The 14,199-nt window shown below is 39.1% G+C and overlaps 2 protein-coding genes across 6 annotated transcripts in view; one reads left to right on the top strand and one right to left on the bottom strand.

The window, feature by feature from the left end:
* The window catches only part of GOLM1 (golgi membrane protein 1), a 57,014-nt gene extending 52,139 nt beyond the window's left edge, over positions 1 to 4,875 (top strand). For both annotated transcript variants that reach the window (XM_078436899.2, XM_078436898.2), the window contains exon 10: positions 2,650 to 4,875. In XM_078436899.2, the coding sequence (XP_078293025.1) occupies positions 2,650 to 2,723 (74 nt within the window). In that variant the 3' untranslated portion in view covers positions 2,724 to 4,875. The remainder of the gene's footprint in view (positions 1 to 2,649) is intronic.
* A 1,253-nt stretch (positions 4,876 to 6,128) lies between these two features.
* The window catches only part of NAA35 (N-alpha-acetyltransferase 35, NatC auxiliary subunit), a 95,016-nt gene continuing 86,945 nt past the window's right edge, over positions 6,129 to 14,199 (bottom strand). For all 4 annotated transcript variants that reach the window (XM_060609931.3, XM_060609929.3, XM_060609930.3 and 1 more), the window contains exons 18-23: positions 12,846 to 12,982; positions 11,916 to 11,983; positions 10,839 to 10,979; positions 10,326 to 10,448; positions 7,187 to 7,267; positions 6,129 to 6,463 (exon numbers count right to left, since the gene is read on the bottom strand). In XM_060609931.3, the coding sequence (XP_060465914.1) occupies positions 6,404 to 6,463; positions 7,187 to 7,267; positions 10,326 to 10,448; positions 10,839 to 10,979; positions 11,916 to 11,983; positions 12,846 to 12,982 (610 nt within the window). In that variant the 3' untranslated portion in view covers positions 6,129 to 6,403. The remainder of the gene's footprint in view (positions 6,464 to 7,186; positions 7,268 to 10,325; positions 10,449 to 10,838; positions 10,980 to 11,915; positions 11,984 to 12,845; positions 12,983 to 14,199) is intronic.

Below are 14,199 nucleotides of genomic sequence, written 5' to 3'. Positions count from 1 at the left end.
GATTTCTGTGTCTCCTCTTCTGCCCCTCCCCCACTCATGCTATCTCTCTCAAAAATAAACAAACATTAAAAAATATATATAAATATAATCTCCAAGTTTTCTATACCATGTTTTCCAATTGCAGTGTCTGAAAACCTTGTGGGTATTTCTTTTGTTTCTGCAGATTGTCCTCATGATAGCTTGTTTCCTTGTGTTTTGTGCTTTTTAACTATGAGCTAGTTTCCTGGGAACTTTTCTGTAGGAAGTCTCAGGGGACTGAGTTAGAGTAGTATTGCACTAGAGATCATTCACCTCTATTAGTCTCAAGGAGGGTTACAGACTCACTACCACTTCAGTAAATTCTCTTCGGATTTTTTTGTTTCACATAGGAAAATTGAGTTCAAATTATACACTTGCATGGTTGTCTCGATTAAAAGTCCCACATTCTAACCACTTAGGTTTTCTTGTTGCCCATTTTCACTGCACCACGTTTCCATTACCTTTAAACCAAGGACATGAGCATTTGGAGTTTCAATTTATATACGGGTCTGCTTCTGGACTTGGTGCCTTGAGTGCAGTCTTCATCTTTATGTTTTGTTCCTCTGCATCTTTTGATGCTATGAAGGGAGAAGCCCGGAGTCTTCAGGCTTCAGAAGTCTTCAGGGCAGGTGTAGCTTTGATGCTTATTACCTTTAGGAGTTCTAACTTTTACTTCATTTTTGGCCTCGTAGATTCCTTCTTCTTTTTTTAACGTTTATTTATGTTGAGAGAGAGTGAGAGAGGGGCACAGAGAGGGAGAATCCCAAGTAGGCTCCACACTCAGCATGGAGTCCTAGGCGGAGCTCCATCTCATGACCATGAGATCACAACAACCTGAGCTGAAATCGAGTTGAATGCTGAACCGACTGAGCCACCCAGGTGCCCCAGATTCCATTTATTCCTTTTTTTTTTATTATAGACGATGCATTTTAGTATCTTAAAATTTAACTTTTTAATTTAAAAATAAAATAATATATACCCTTCACCCAGGTTTCCCAAATGTTAACATCTTATAATGAAGACATTAATACTGACACAATGCTATTATTCTGATGTAGTGAAGTGTCCAACTAATACCACTTTTCTGATCCAAGATCTAAATCCATGATTAAACACTGCATTTATTGTCATACCTCCTTGGCTCCTTTAACCCCAAACCATTTGTCTTCATCATTTACGACGTTGATAGTTTTTGAAGTGTTGTAGCGAGTTATTTGGTAGAAAGTCCCCCAATTTGGGTTTGATTCAACAGTGCTTCTTTAAAATATCTTTTCATATTTCATCCAGCATGCCAGTGGCTATAGTTGATAGAGTTGAGGGTTCTAGAAATGGGAATCCTAACTTGATTTTTAAGTTATTTTCAGACTGTGTAGGCAATTTAATGCAGAACATGAACATATTAGCAATTCAGAATTTTAAGCAAATACAAAGCCAGTTTTTCTGTTCCTTATCATTGGTTGCACCTCAGTCCTTGGAGGATTGCACACCTTTTCTGGTGTGGTTACTGCCTTACACCTCTTTCACCATCCTTTTAAGTCAGTAGTGTCCTAAATGTCTGGCTTTGCAGTGAAGCTTTGGGCTCTTTCATCCCCTACACTCAGGTGCTCCAACAAAGCGAGGACAGAGGCAGAGAAAAATGCTCTGTCAGCTCTTTTAAGTTGAAGAATTATCACCATCGTATCATTAAAATAGTTTTCAGACCCTGCTGACTCCAGGGAGGTTAGAAAAAGGCATTCCATCCAACTTTAATAGAGAACTTTTTGATTTTTAAAAAATTTTTTAAATGTTTTATTTTTGAGAGAGAGAGAGAACGGGGGAGGGGCAGAGAGAGACACACACAGACACAGAATCTGAAACAGGCTCCAGGCTCCAGGCTCCGAGCTGTCAGCATAGAGCCCGACGTGGGGCTTGAACTCAGGAACTGTGAGATCATGACCTGAGCTGAAGTCAGATGCTGACCTGAGCTGAAGTCAGATGCTTAACTGAGCCACACAGGCACTCTGAATAGAGAACTTTAAAAGACAGTTATTAATTTAAGGCAGCCATTTAATTCATTTAAGCAAATCACCATTTAATATGTAGTAGTTGTAAGTCAGCATGGTGGTTTTAGATTTTGTGAGGTCTTTTCCTGTCCTTTGTGTGTCAGGGGATAGGGCAAGGACGGTGGAGCTACAGGGAGGCTTTGGGCTTCGTCTCCGTAAAGGGAAGACTTTGCAGTAGAGCTGACGGGGGTGGGGGGCGGCGGTAGATGCACCGCAGTGCAGTGCCTGCGTCGGGCTCAGAGTTTCACAAACAGGGATGCGAGCAACACACAAGGGTTGTGATGTTATCAAAAAATGTTAGTACGTTTTGTGTTGTCCATTTTAGAGGGCAGTGGGGCATTATTTCACTATTTTAAATAGGGAGTTTTTATTTGATGGCTTTATTTCATGGCACCTTTGTGGCCAGACCTGTAGCCTCTTTGCTCTGCTGTCCTTGATTGGGAATGCAGTGCCCCATGATATTGCCGTGGGAGATGCTGTCCTCTTGATGAGGCAATTTCTGGACACTTGGGTCAAATGCAGCCTGCCTGGTTGGTTTTCCTAAATGTTTTGATATCAGAATATTATGTGTTTTTTTTTTCTTTTTTAGTTCTTAATGCTGAAAATCAGAAAGGAGACATAAATTTACTTGATCAGCGTGAAAAGAGGAATCACACACTCTGAATCGATTGGAATCCTGTACTTGATGTCAGGATTGAACAGAGATCACTACAAAATATTTATGAGGGGTTGAATACTGTGAAATGTACTAAGTAAAATACACATCTAAAGATGATTGTTGTGGAGTTTTAATATGTATTTTATGTAGGAAAGTGATGGTCTGTTAGGTGGTTTTTGGGGGTATTTTTGAAGTGTGTACCATGGTGTCAATCTGTCAGCTGAGAGGTAAGAGAAGATCAACACCAAAAATAGAACCCAAGGTCTCCTGCAAGTATGGTGACAGTGGCACTTCTTCTGGAATGTAACTTTGCTGAAAACAATCAGAGCCTGTAGGAAGAGTCTGTCTAATGACACCAAGAAGACCCACCACACCTGGGCATTCTTCTCTGGTCCCTCTGGTGTCCCCATCACATGCTGTGCTGAGCAGCAGGTACCAGCCTGGTATTTCTGTTCTCCCCTATCAGCAATGAATGATTACTGGTTTATGCTGTCATGCGCTCACTTCTGGTTCATTCTGTGGCCTAGAGCGCAAAAGTGTTAATGCAAACATCACTACCAACAGTTTTGAACAAGTCTGTAGACAGAGACATTTTGTGAGAAATTTTTAAAAGACCACTTGTATAACCTTTGTCATTAATGTACAAAAATGCTTCTAAGTGACTTATAATTTGAACATTTGTTCTTACTTTGCTTAGTTATGTGTGGGCAAAGCAAAATTGTTTCTAAGAAGTCCGTATCACCAAGAGCCACAAATGGATTGACTTTTGCCACTACAGGGGCAGCAGCAGAGCTGATCCTGGGGCTGTGGCAGAGCACGGAGGGCAGCAAGGCACATGGTGGCGTGTTTGCTGTGGACAGACTGCCCGTTCACTACAGGAGGACAGGAAGCTGACGCTTAAGGGTATATACAGTTGTTACACAGATGGAAAGTTTAGAAAGGCTGGAGAAACACAAGTTGTTTTTGGCAGTCTATATGTTTGGCTCGTAGTAGATGACTGTTTTAAAAAGTGATTTAAAAATCAATGTTAATTTGAAAAGGACTAATCCTAATTCACATTGAGCTGCTTCTCAGTATTTCTGGTAAATAGGCTCTTGCCACTTACGAATGACTGGCAGTCACACTTGTGTGACTCTCAGGCCCTCTAAAGGGCAAGTGGGTGGTGATGCTTATTAGGAAATGGGGGCCCAGAGAAGTTAGAGCCCTGCAGGCCAGACAGCTGGCAAGCTGGACACCGGCCCCTCAGCTGGTCTGGACTCCCCATACCCCTGGCAGGCCCTGAAGGCAGGACCTGGTTTGCATTCAGGTTAAGATCTCCAATGTGAATGTTACTCATGTAGGATATTTTGTTAATCACTAAGATTAAACTCTTCCACCTGGAAAAGGCAAAGAAGGGTGTTAAACACAGCTTTGTAAGGTTTTATCTAAGTCCTTGTCCAACTTCCCTTTGTGTCTTAGCCTTCGGGCTGATAGTTTTGCTTTTTCAATAATTAATAAAGTCTCTTCATTTCACGTTTAATCAGTGTGCATAGTTCTGAGAAATAAAGGACTGTTAGTCCAATTGCTTTGTTTTCCCTTCATGCCGTACTGGGTCCCTGAAGAATCAGCTTGCAAACTGAATTAAGGGTGGTGATTTGCCTTATTAAACCTTTTGTGGACTGAGCTGGGATGTGAATATAAATAAAAAAAAATAACCACACTGATTCCATCTTCATGTGCTGAGGCTCCAAAGGCCATTCATTCAGGAGGGGTGTCCTGTGAGCTGTTTCTCCAGACAGTCGTGCTTTATTACCCCTGGCTTACCTTGAGATCACGCAGGCACCTATTGCAAGGCAACGATTCATAGATGTGTTGTGGTTTTTAAACAAAAACCTGTGTAATAAGCAAGTAGATCTCAAATCCCCTACACTTCGGTTTTTTGGTTTCAGCCAAAATGAAATCAGCTATTCCCATTTTTAATAGGTGCGAACTTTTAAATTCACACCTTCCTCTATGCTCAAAATGGCGCGTAGACAGGAGTGTGAGGATTCATCTCTTTTCTGCAGATGGGACTGCAGATTCCCTACGCGAGACGCAATCAGATTTCCTGAAGTGTAAGCACTGCACATAATGTACTTTCATGTGATGGAATTTGAGAAATAAACCAATCCCTGTTAAGTCTGTGTGCGGTCATTCTAGAACTAGACCAGTAACTAGCAGGATTGTTTGGTAGTATCTGGTTATCCATTCACAGTGGAACCTGAGGTACGAATTCAAGGTTCTTTAAAGTCCAAGGGATCAGTCTACTCCCACTAAGAGATTATTAATTACAAATAATCGATAGTTTATAGGACACTCAACTTCTAATGCTGATCTCTGAAGTGAATTTTAGAAAAAACACAAGAAGATTCCATTAACTGGGTTATATATTTTTTCATATTGTCAGCTTAGGCTTTGAAAATGTTCATTAGTGTCTGAGTTGGGGAAATGGCTTGTGTAAATAATGGTATGTGTTAGTTCTCAGAGAGCAGTACAAAGTGTACTAAGCTACTGTCCCTTAGAAAATGGCTTATAAAATTCTGATAATGTATATATTGAAGGCTTACTCAAAGTTGGTATTCTCACATGCATTTAAAAAGCTAAAGTAAAATGCTTCATCGTTGGTGTGCCTGTGAAACACATCTCTGGGAAAGTTAAAGGACTTGACATCTTTAAATTATGTATAAATTTCATACAATGAGCTCTGTAAACCAAGGCCCTCACTAGTTGAGACAAATTACACCATCTAAAGTAGAATAAAAATCCCTGATAGCATGAGAAAGGAAGATGGATGTGCAGCGAAGGAAGGGTGGGGTCTCTAGCGATGGGTCTGCAGGTACAGGTGGACTGAAGTCTGTTTTCCAAGCCAGCAGATCCTGGAAAGATCCCCACTTGAAAATATTTCACAGGTTAAACTGAGTATTTAGTAGTAACCAAAAAGGAGTATGCCACATTTAAACCTAACCCTACACATAATCTATACATTCCTACCTTTTGAAAATGTCACTAGCCAACATTACGCATAATGTTTTAAAAGTGCCAAAAGGACAGTTAAAGGATGTTTTTAAAAACCTCTATATTCTTACAGGTATATAATTTAAGACATCATGACACACAAAATCACAATCCCCATGTAATTTGGTCTCCCTATATAGTCTAGAGCCCCCCCCCCCCCCCGCCATTCCCTTTAAATGTATTTTACCAAAACCCCATACAAGTGTTTGCTAAATCCCTTGTTTTGAAACTTCTGAATAATCTGTTTGAATGACTTTAAGTGTAAACACCTTCAATTCTTAACATGCATCAACAAAGTGCTGTTGTTTCTAATTTCCAGTGGTGCATTTTTTTTTGTCAAGAAATTTATTAACCTTTACAAACACTATTTCCACTCATTCATAAAAAATGATTTATGATTAAATCTGTAATAAAACCATAGAACGTTCATCGATGCATTCAGTAAGACCAGTTTCATCCATGGAACATAACAAACCACTTTAAAACAGCAGTTTTCATTCACGTCGTATAAGGCTGTCAAATTAAAAGTATTTCTTATAATAGGTTGTTATCTAAGAAATCCATTTCACTTCACGTTACGTGGTAAGACTGACGGATGGATCCTCTTAGAATCTGAAAGTAGATTCTACCCCTTTATGACCCTTTCAGTCTCTCAAACAAGTTTCACAACAGGAAAATATTTGTGCGCAGAGAAATCAAATTCAGGAGGAACCTGTAAAGAAAGGCGGAAAGTAAACTAATGTATTTACAAATAGTCAGTACAGTTTTTTAGAGTTTCTCCAGATTTTAGAGGTAAGACAGCACAAGAGATACAAAACTGGTTTAATGACAAGTTAGAAACTAAACTGGAAGGAAAACTAGCTTAACTCTGGGTTTATGAAAGAACACTTAACAAAGGAAAATGGACTTAAATTACAGGAAAGAGTCATAGTGCGTTTTTTAGTTCCTGGGTCAACAGAGTACCAAGCAATGAGATGTATCTAGTAAAGCAAGGCAGAAGATAAGCCAGACAGGAAGAAGCTCGGGGAATAAACAGGTACATGTAATGGGCAAATGGTCAGCAGCACACCACATGTTGATACGGCACTGATGGTGTAACACCACCAGCAAGAGAAGTTTAAAGAATTTACCATCTCTTAAGCCATTCAACAAAGTCTGTACCTTTTTTCCATAAATTTGTTTTCACACATTTTGTTTTACTCCAAGTCATTTGGTAATTTACACAGGGAGAGAGGGGAATGGAAGGGCAGATTTTAGAAACCAAGTCCATAAAATCTCTCCGTTTCAAAGCAAAATGGTACACTCAAGTTATTTTCTGCCGATGAACCTCTTTTTTGAATGTTTTAATTCTTTTTGTAATAATATTTATGCATCTTACTTAAAAAAGGTTTTACAATAATTTAACACCCATTTATTTTCCCCACAATGTACTTACCTTAGATTCCTTTTTGTGTCCTCCTGCCAATAACTTCATGACCACAAAGTTGGGTTTGGCAACCTTTAAAATTCTATTGACCTAAACAATGAGCAACATTAAGCTATCAAAACATAAAATTCATTTATGTCTTTAACATTTTAGATTTTTTTAAATTTTTATTATTTTTGTTTTATTAAACAAAGGCAATTGAGCAACATGGACATACTTTTCCACAGGGCTCTAGTTTGGTCAGCCCGGACAGCCTAAAAGGGCCCCTAGGTCTCCCTCTCATTGAACCTGAAGAATGTCAGGCTGCAGAGGTGGCAGCAGGGCACTTGGTGTGGCCCAGACTGTGCAGTTTGTCTGCTATAAATCCCACCTCTGCCAGGTACTAGTTATGAAACCTTTGAGTTCTCTAGCCTCTTTGTTCCTCAGTTTCTTCATCTATAAACATGGGGGCAATAATGTGACTCATCCTGCAGACATGCTGGGAGGGTTACTAAATGAGCTGATACGTATCGTGAGCTGGGAACCACACCTGGCAGGGAGGCAGTGTCCTGTGTTTACAGTCACTCCTGACTACTACTCGCTCAAGAGCCTTCACCTAGACATGAACAGCAGAGGACAGGAATGCTGTATTCCTCTTCAAAGGGAGTAGTGTGCAGTTTGAGGAAAAATGTTCCCACTGTTCCTTGCTGACCTCTCTCCAGAACACCCCTCATTGCAGGTCTGGAATGGCTTCTCCTCAGCCTCGTCACACATCCACCTGTCCAGATGACAGCTCCGTCTGGCCATTTAACAGGCACCTCCCAACCTGAGCTCCTGACTTCCCAGCCCTGGCTCCCACCTGTTCTGCTCTACCCGCAGCCCTCCCCACTGGCTCCATCCATGCAGGGGCTCAGGCCCAAACCCTGATGTCTCCTTAACTCTTCTTTTCCTCACCCACATCCGATCCATCTTGACCTTGGCATACTCAGAGAATGCAGTCACTTCTGATGACCTCCACCGTCCCCACCACCTCTCACCAGATTATTGCTGTGGCCTGCCAACTGGCTCCTCTGCTTCCACCTCTGCCCCTACCACAGTCTATTTTCAGCACCAGGGCCAGAGTGATCTTTCAGAACAAAAATCCGCTCTGGTCACTGCTCTGCTCAAAACTCTCCAGCAGCGCCCCCCCTTGTTCACCCCGTTCCAGCAGTGGCCTAGGGACCTGTACACATGCAGATCCCACTGCCCACAGGGCTCCATTCCTGCAGCCCTGTGACTTGCTTTCTCACCTCCCTTTGAGATTTGCTCACAGGCCATCTTAATTAAAAAATGCCTAATCCCCCTCCCACCTCCCTACTTCTATTTGCTATCCCCATTCCTAGCTTGATTTTTCTTCATAGTACTTAGTATCTTCTAGTACACTCTATTATTTATTTGGTGTCTGCCACACACTAGCCTCCACTGCCCTCAGGAGGGCTGGGATTTGTCTTTTTTTTTTTCACTATTAAAAAAAATTTTTTTTAAGTTTATTTGAGAGAGAGAGACAGCACGTGCAGGGGAGGGCAGAGAGAGGGGGGAGAGAGAATCCCAAGCAGGCTCTGCACTGTCAGCACAGAGCCTGATGTGGGGCTTGAACCCAAGAACCACGAGATCATGACCTGAGTTGAAACCAAGAGTTGGACGCTTAACCAGCTGAGCCACCCAGGGGCCCCCACTAGTTTTTTACCACACGGCTGAGGACATAGTAGACAAGTATTTGCTGAGTAAATGAATGAAGTCCACTGAAAAAAATCTATGCTATCTATTATAGGTACCTTCCTCTCCCCTTGTATTTTCTTTTACTGCATGGTTATACACGACAAAAAGTCCTCTCTCTCCTATCCTTGTTTCCCAAGGCACTCAGTTCCCCTCCCAAGAAGGAAACACTGTTATCAACTCCTATGTATCTTTCTGGAGATATATTATATTCCCATAATCCTTGCACACATACACACAGACTTGGTGGCAGCATACTATACGCAGTTTATTACTTTGCTTTTTTTAAACTTCTTGTATCTTGAAGAACATCCCATTACAGTACATAAAGATCTTCTGTTGTCCTTTTATTGCAATATATGATGTATCGTAATTCATTTAACAGTCCCGACTGAGGGACAGTGAAATTTCCTTTGCCATCAGAATCCTGCTGCAATGAATACTCTTGTGTATTAAGCACTCATTTCCCACACGTGCTCATGCAGAAAAAATAAACCCCAAGAAGCAGAACTGCTTGGCCTAAGCATCTCTGTTTTTAAATAGAGAACTGCTATTAACTTCTCTTTCATGGAAGTTGTACCAAGATACACTCCCCAAAACAGTCTATTACAGGCAATGCATTCTCATTTATGGAATACATGCATTTCAATGTGATTAGGTACACAGCAAACTGTGAAAATAACAAGACTGCACAACTTTAGTATTCTACAAGTTCTAAGGTCTGTACGATGATATCTCAAAGCGTTCGAACTAGCATTTTAAATGGTCAAGTGGAATAAGGTTTTTACTTCCTGTGATAAATGACTAGATCATTTTTCATATTTAAAAAAAAAATTTTTTTTAAGTGTATTTATTGTGAGAGTGAGAGAGCATGAGTGGGGGAGGGGCAGAGAGAGAGGTGGGTACAGAGGATACAAAGTGGGCTCCGTGCTAACAGCAGAGAGCCCGACATGGGGCTCAAACTTACAAACTGTGAGATCACCTAAACCAAAGTCAGATGGCCACCGATTGAGCCACCCAGGCGCCCCTCATTCTTAATATTTTTAAGATTTATATAATTATATTTCAATATAGTAAACTACACATTAAAATAAATATTTTATATGTTAACATTTCTGAACTGTGGATCATTCTGGATCTTATTTGTGTTCTTCCTACTCATTTTACGGTTCTATGTCTTAATTTCTCCTTGCACTGATTTCTAAATTTGCACAAAAGAGCATTTACTTTCATCACATAAATTTTAAGTCTTAAAAGGCTAGGGTAAGCAAAGCCATTTAAAATCCTTGCCAAAAACACGACAGGCTTCACTATTAATACTGTTAAGGTTCATTTTTATAAACTGTCATCCAGTAGTAAGATACATATTTCCTGCCAAGCTTTTCCTCTAGAATTACTATGACTGCAGTCTTACCTCATGGTCTGGGTTTGGGATATTTTCCAGTATCATTTTTGCCTGCTGAAAGTGCTTACTAGCTGCAACATACAGTTCTGGAGACTGAGGAGGAGGGCTGTATTTATTGAGGTCAGACATTTCCTAAAAAGGGGGAAATGCTATATTATTCAAAACATGTTTAATACGAAAAACTCTAAAATACCTTTTTTAATTAAAGAATTCTTTACTGACTCATGATTTATATAGAGACACTAACGCAAATACTTGGTATATGTCCCTATTTTTCCTGTGTAATATTCAATTCTCAATCTCCATATGATCCTCATATGATCCTCATACTTAAAGTAACTCTCAATTTGATGAGTGCATCCAAAAAAAGCCAAGTAATTTTCACACTAATTAAAACTGCTCTTTTATCACCTTGTCACTGGCCCAATAATGGCTGGATTGGACCATTTTAACACAATGGCTAAGTATAAGACCTAAGGTCTAAGACGGAATGCTTTACAGTTGCTTCATGAGCCAAATCACCTTGAACTGCAGATAGTGCACCGGCGGTGGTGTCATCACACTGTTGAACGGAGCAAATCTGTGCTCATATCGAACTTGTTCACTATCAAGCTCAAACTTGGGTTTTCGAACCTTGCCATCCATGTCAAATGCTACCATGGTCTAAAGGGAAAAGAAAATGAGAAAAAAGATTATATCAACATGACAAAGTGAACATCCTTATTAATACAGAATAGAAAACAAGAAACAGCTATTTACACAGGGCTAAAACAACTTTAAGGCTCAGAAATCAGAAATAGGAAGAGAAAAACTGGCTTCAGTATTCATTATGTAATATGCCATCATTATATAAAAAATTGTCAAGTTCCAATGTTTAATATATTACTACCTTTCCAAGTGAAACTGTACCACATGCACATTATTTTTCTAGGACTTCCGCTTTCACAGTAGCTTTGAAACCTTCAAATAAAAGCTTCTAAAGAAAAAAAGTAGGATATAATACGAAAAGCGCAGGTCCTATTTTTCAAACACAAGTCCGTGCTCTGTTTTATGTATTTGAATATAAAATGCAGCAAATAATCTCTCCAATTGCCAAGCACAACTTACGAGTTAGTATGTACTACCTCCTAAAAGTGCTTTGCTTAAGCTGTGGAGCTCACCCTCTTCCTAATATGCTCCTAAAGAAATACAAACTTCTCTTCCAAGAAACCTCTTCTGATCATGAACCAGAAATAAACTCTTCCTTCTCTTATTACTTGTGTCACACATGTCACCTGACCCGTCATTACCTAGACACTTGAGACAAGGATCACCTCTGATTAGACTCGGTATCCTTAAATGTACTCAGTAGAAGATATGTGACACACAGCAAGGGTGTTAAATTAACATCCGTTAATCAAATGAATTGATAATCAAACACTTGATAAACACTTGATAAACAAATTAATGAAAACTAGACTTGGGCAAAAGGTAATTTTCAAGCAAATGGTTAATAAACACAAAGGTGAAATCAGAATCTGGAAAGAATCACAGAAGAAAGCCCGTTTTAATTAAACTATGTGTTGAAAAGCAAAAAGAACTTCATTTGCGACAACTTACTTTAAACATTCCAGCGCACATATTCTGATATGCCTGGCTCATTGTGATCTCTCGGCTCAATGGGCGAACTGTAATTAAAAAGAAAATCACCCAGTCTTTTCCCCCTCCTCTCGCATTATTGCAGGAGAAAATCTAATTTAAAAAAAATCTTCCACCTTGTTTACTAAAATTAAAAATTCAGTTTGTTCCTACAGGTTAAATTTAGTTTTATGAACAAAATCTACAAATAATAAAATATAACTGGAAGGTTAAAAAGTCATATTCCCTAAAATAAGTAATACCATAAAATTCTGGTATGAAGTAATTTGGGTTTCTTTTGAATTCACCATTACAGAGACTTAACTTCTGAAATAGGAAACCCATGGCTATAGTCATTTAATAACCCACCCAAGCTGTTGAAACCCTCATGAAACACAAAGTAATATTTTATTAACATTTGGAGCAGTATCTGCACCCTTCCCTAGTGATCCCGAGGGCAGTGCCCCGGAAACATTTCTTCTTCTTCAGTTGCCCACCGCGCTCTATGGTCATCTTTCTGTGCCACTGGACCAGCACAGCTCGGGACCCACTTCCCTCCTGAGCTGTCAGCCTTCTGTCAAAAGATCAAGGATCTCCTGCTGCCTTGTGCCTTAATTTATCTTGCTTGCACACTCCACGTGTCTATTTCATCTTGTCCTAAGGCCCTCCAACACATGGAATAGCAAAGAAGTAAAAGAAAAGCAAGGGAAGGCTCCAAGGAGGCTTATGTCACTAACAGTGGGACTCAGTGTCTATCTTATACTTGGCTCAAGAGAAGATGGGTGAGAATTGAGGTGTAATGACTAATTCAACCATAACAAGGCACAGGTAGCTCTCCATCTATTTATGTGTAGAAATTAAAGTGCACTCCAATGTTAGTTACTTCTTGAATTTAAAAAGAGCCCACAGTACCTTTCTTCTTTTTCTTTGTTTTTTTACTGCTCCGGCCTTTCTGCTGCTCTTCCATTATCCTTTCCTCTGCCATTTGGGAGCCATCAGCACGACTTAACGTGGACATCAACCATGCATAAAGGAATTCAGAGAGATACCTTAAAGGGTACCAAATGTGAGTTAATGGAAGATGTCTACATGAGACAGCTTTATCACATGTATCTCTTAATGAAGAGATATTTTTAATACTGCTTTAAAAATCTTAAAAAACAAACAAACCCTGGATTATCCAATTAGATAACTGACAGATTTTACAAGAAATTAGCATTACAGATGGTTAACTTTTCCTTTCTTGTAGACTTATATGTTGCTGGACAATGCTTAAAAATGTTTAATTTCCTACAGTGATACGCATTTTACGACCTTCTTGATAATGATGTATGTAAATCAAATGAATGCCCATTAAGCTGTTTTTTCCTTTTTACTAACTATATCAGAACACTCTTCACACCTTCAACCTATTAAGTAAATATTTTATTTTCCCATTAATTGTGAAAGAAAGCAATTAATACTGAAAAAATTTTGAATTGTAGGCATTATATACCAAAGCATTCTAAAAAATTAAGAACATTCAGGCTTATAATTTACTTGAGCTTAATCAATAAATGAAATGTGAAACAGGTAACAGTACACCCAATACTAACTTTTCAGAAGTTTAACCAACATTACATTCTCCTATGCCAGAAAAGCAGTTCAAATCTAGGATATGAATATTTATGATTATAACATAATCATAATAAACATTAAGGACCACTACTACATTAAGCTAAAATCAAAGATTTAGAAGAAATTTTATTATGATCAAGGATGAGCATTTAATTCATATTTCCAAAATTCCCCCAAAAGTTGTAAGGCAGGTTACAATACTAAATCATTTACAAAAAAAAAAAAAATATTTTAAAGCAAAACGAAAACTAGTCAGAAGACACACCTTAGGATAAACAACATTCCTTTTTGTTGTAGCCAAACAAAACCCACACATTCGATAAATCAAAACAGCATGAACTGGCAAAAAAACCAAAAAAACCCCAAACACCTGGAATGATTTAGGTACTGTAAGTTAAACTGAATGCTATGCTTCCTGGTAGCAATGGCAAACTGGCAAACATATTTTCGTTTGGTTAAAAAAAAAAAAAAGCATATAATTTCATATGAAAATAATTGCTGACAGTGAATTTAAGAAAGGCATTTAGAGTATCCTTTTACAGGATACAAATGAATTCCACCCCCCCTGCAAATACACGGGATACAAATGAATCCCCCCCCCCGCCCCCAATACACTACAAAACCTGAGGGTATCTTAATGAGAGGATTT

The sequence above is a fragment of the Panthera onca genome, chromosome D4 (assembly GCF_046562875.1).
Source record: "Panthera onca isolate mPanOnc1 chromosome D4, mPanOnc1 haplotype 2, whole genome shotgun sequence".
Lineage (NCBI taxonomy): Eukaryota > Metazoa > Chordata > Mammalia > Carnivora > Felidae > Panthera > Panthera onca.
The sequence above is the reverse complement of the archived record's forward strand: the minus strand, read 5'-3'. Positions and strand labels throughout refer to the sequence as shown.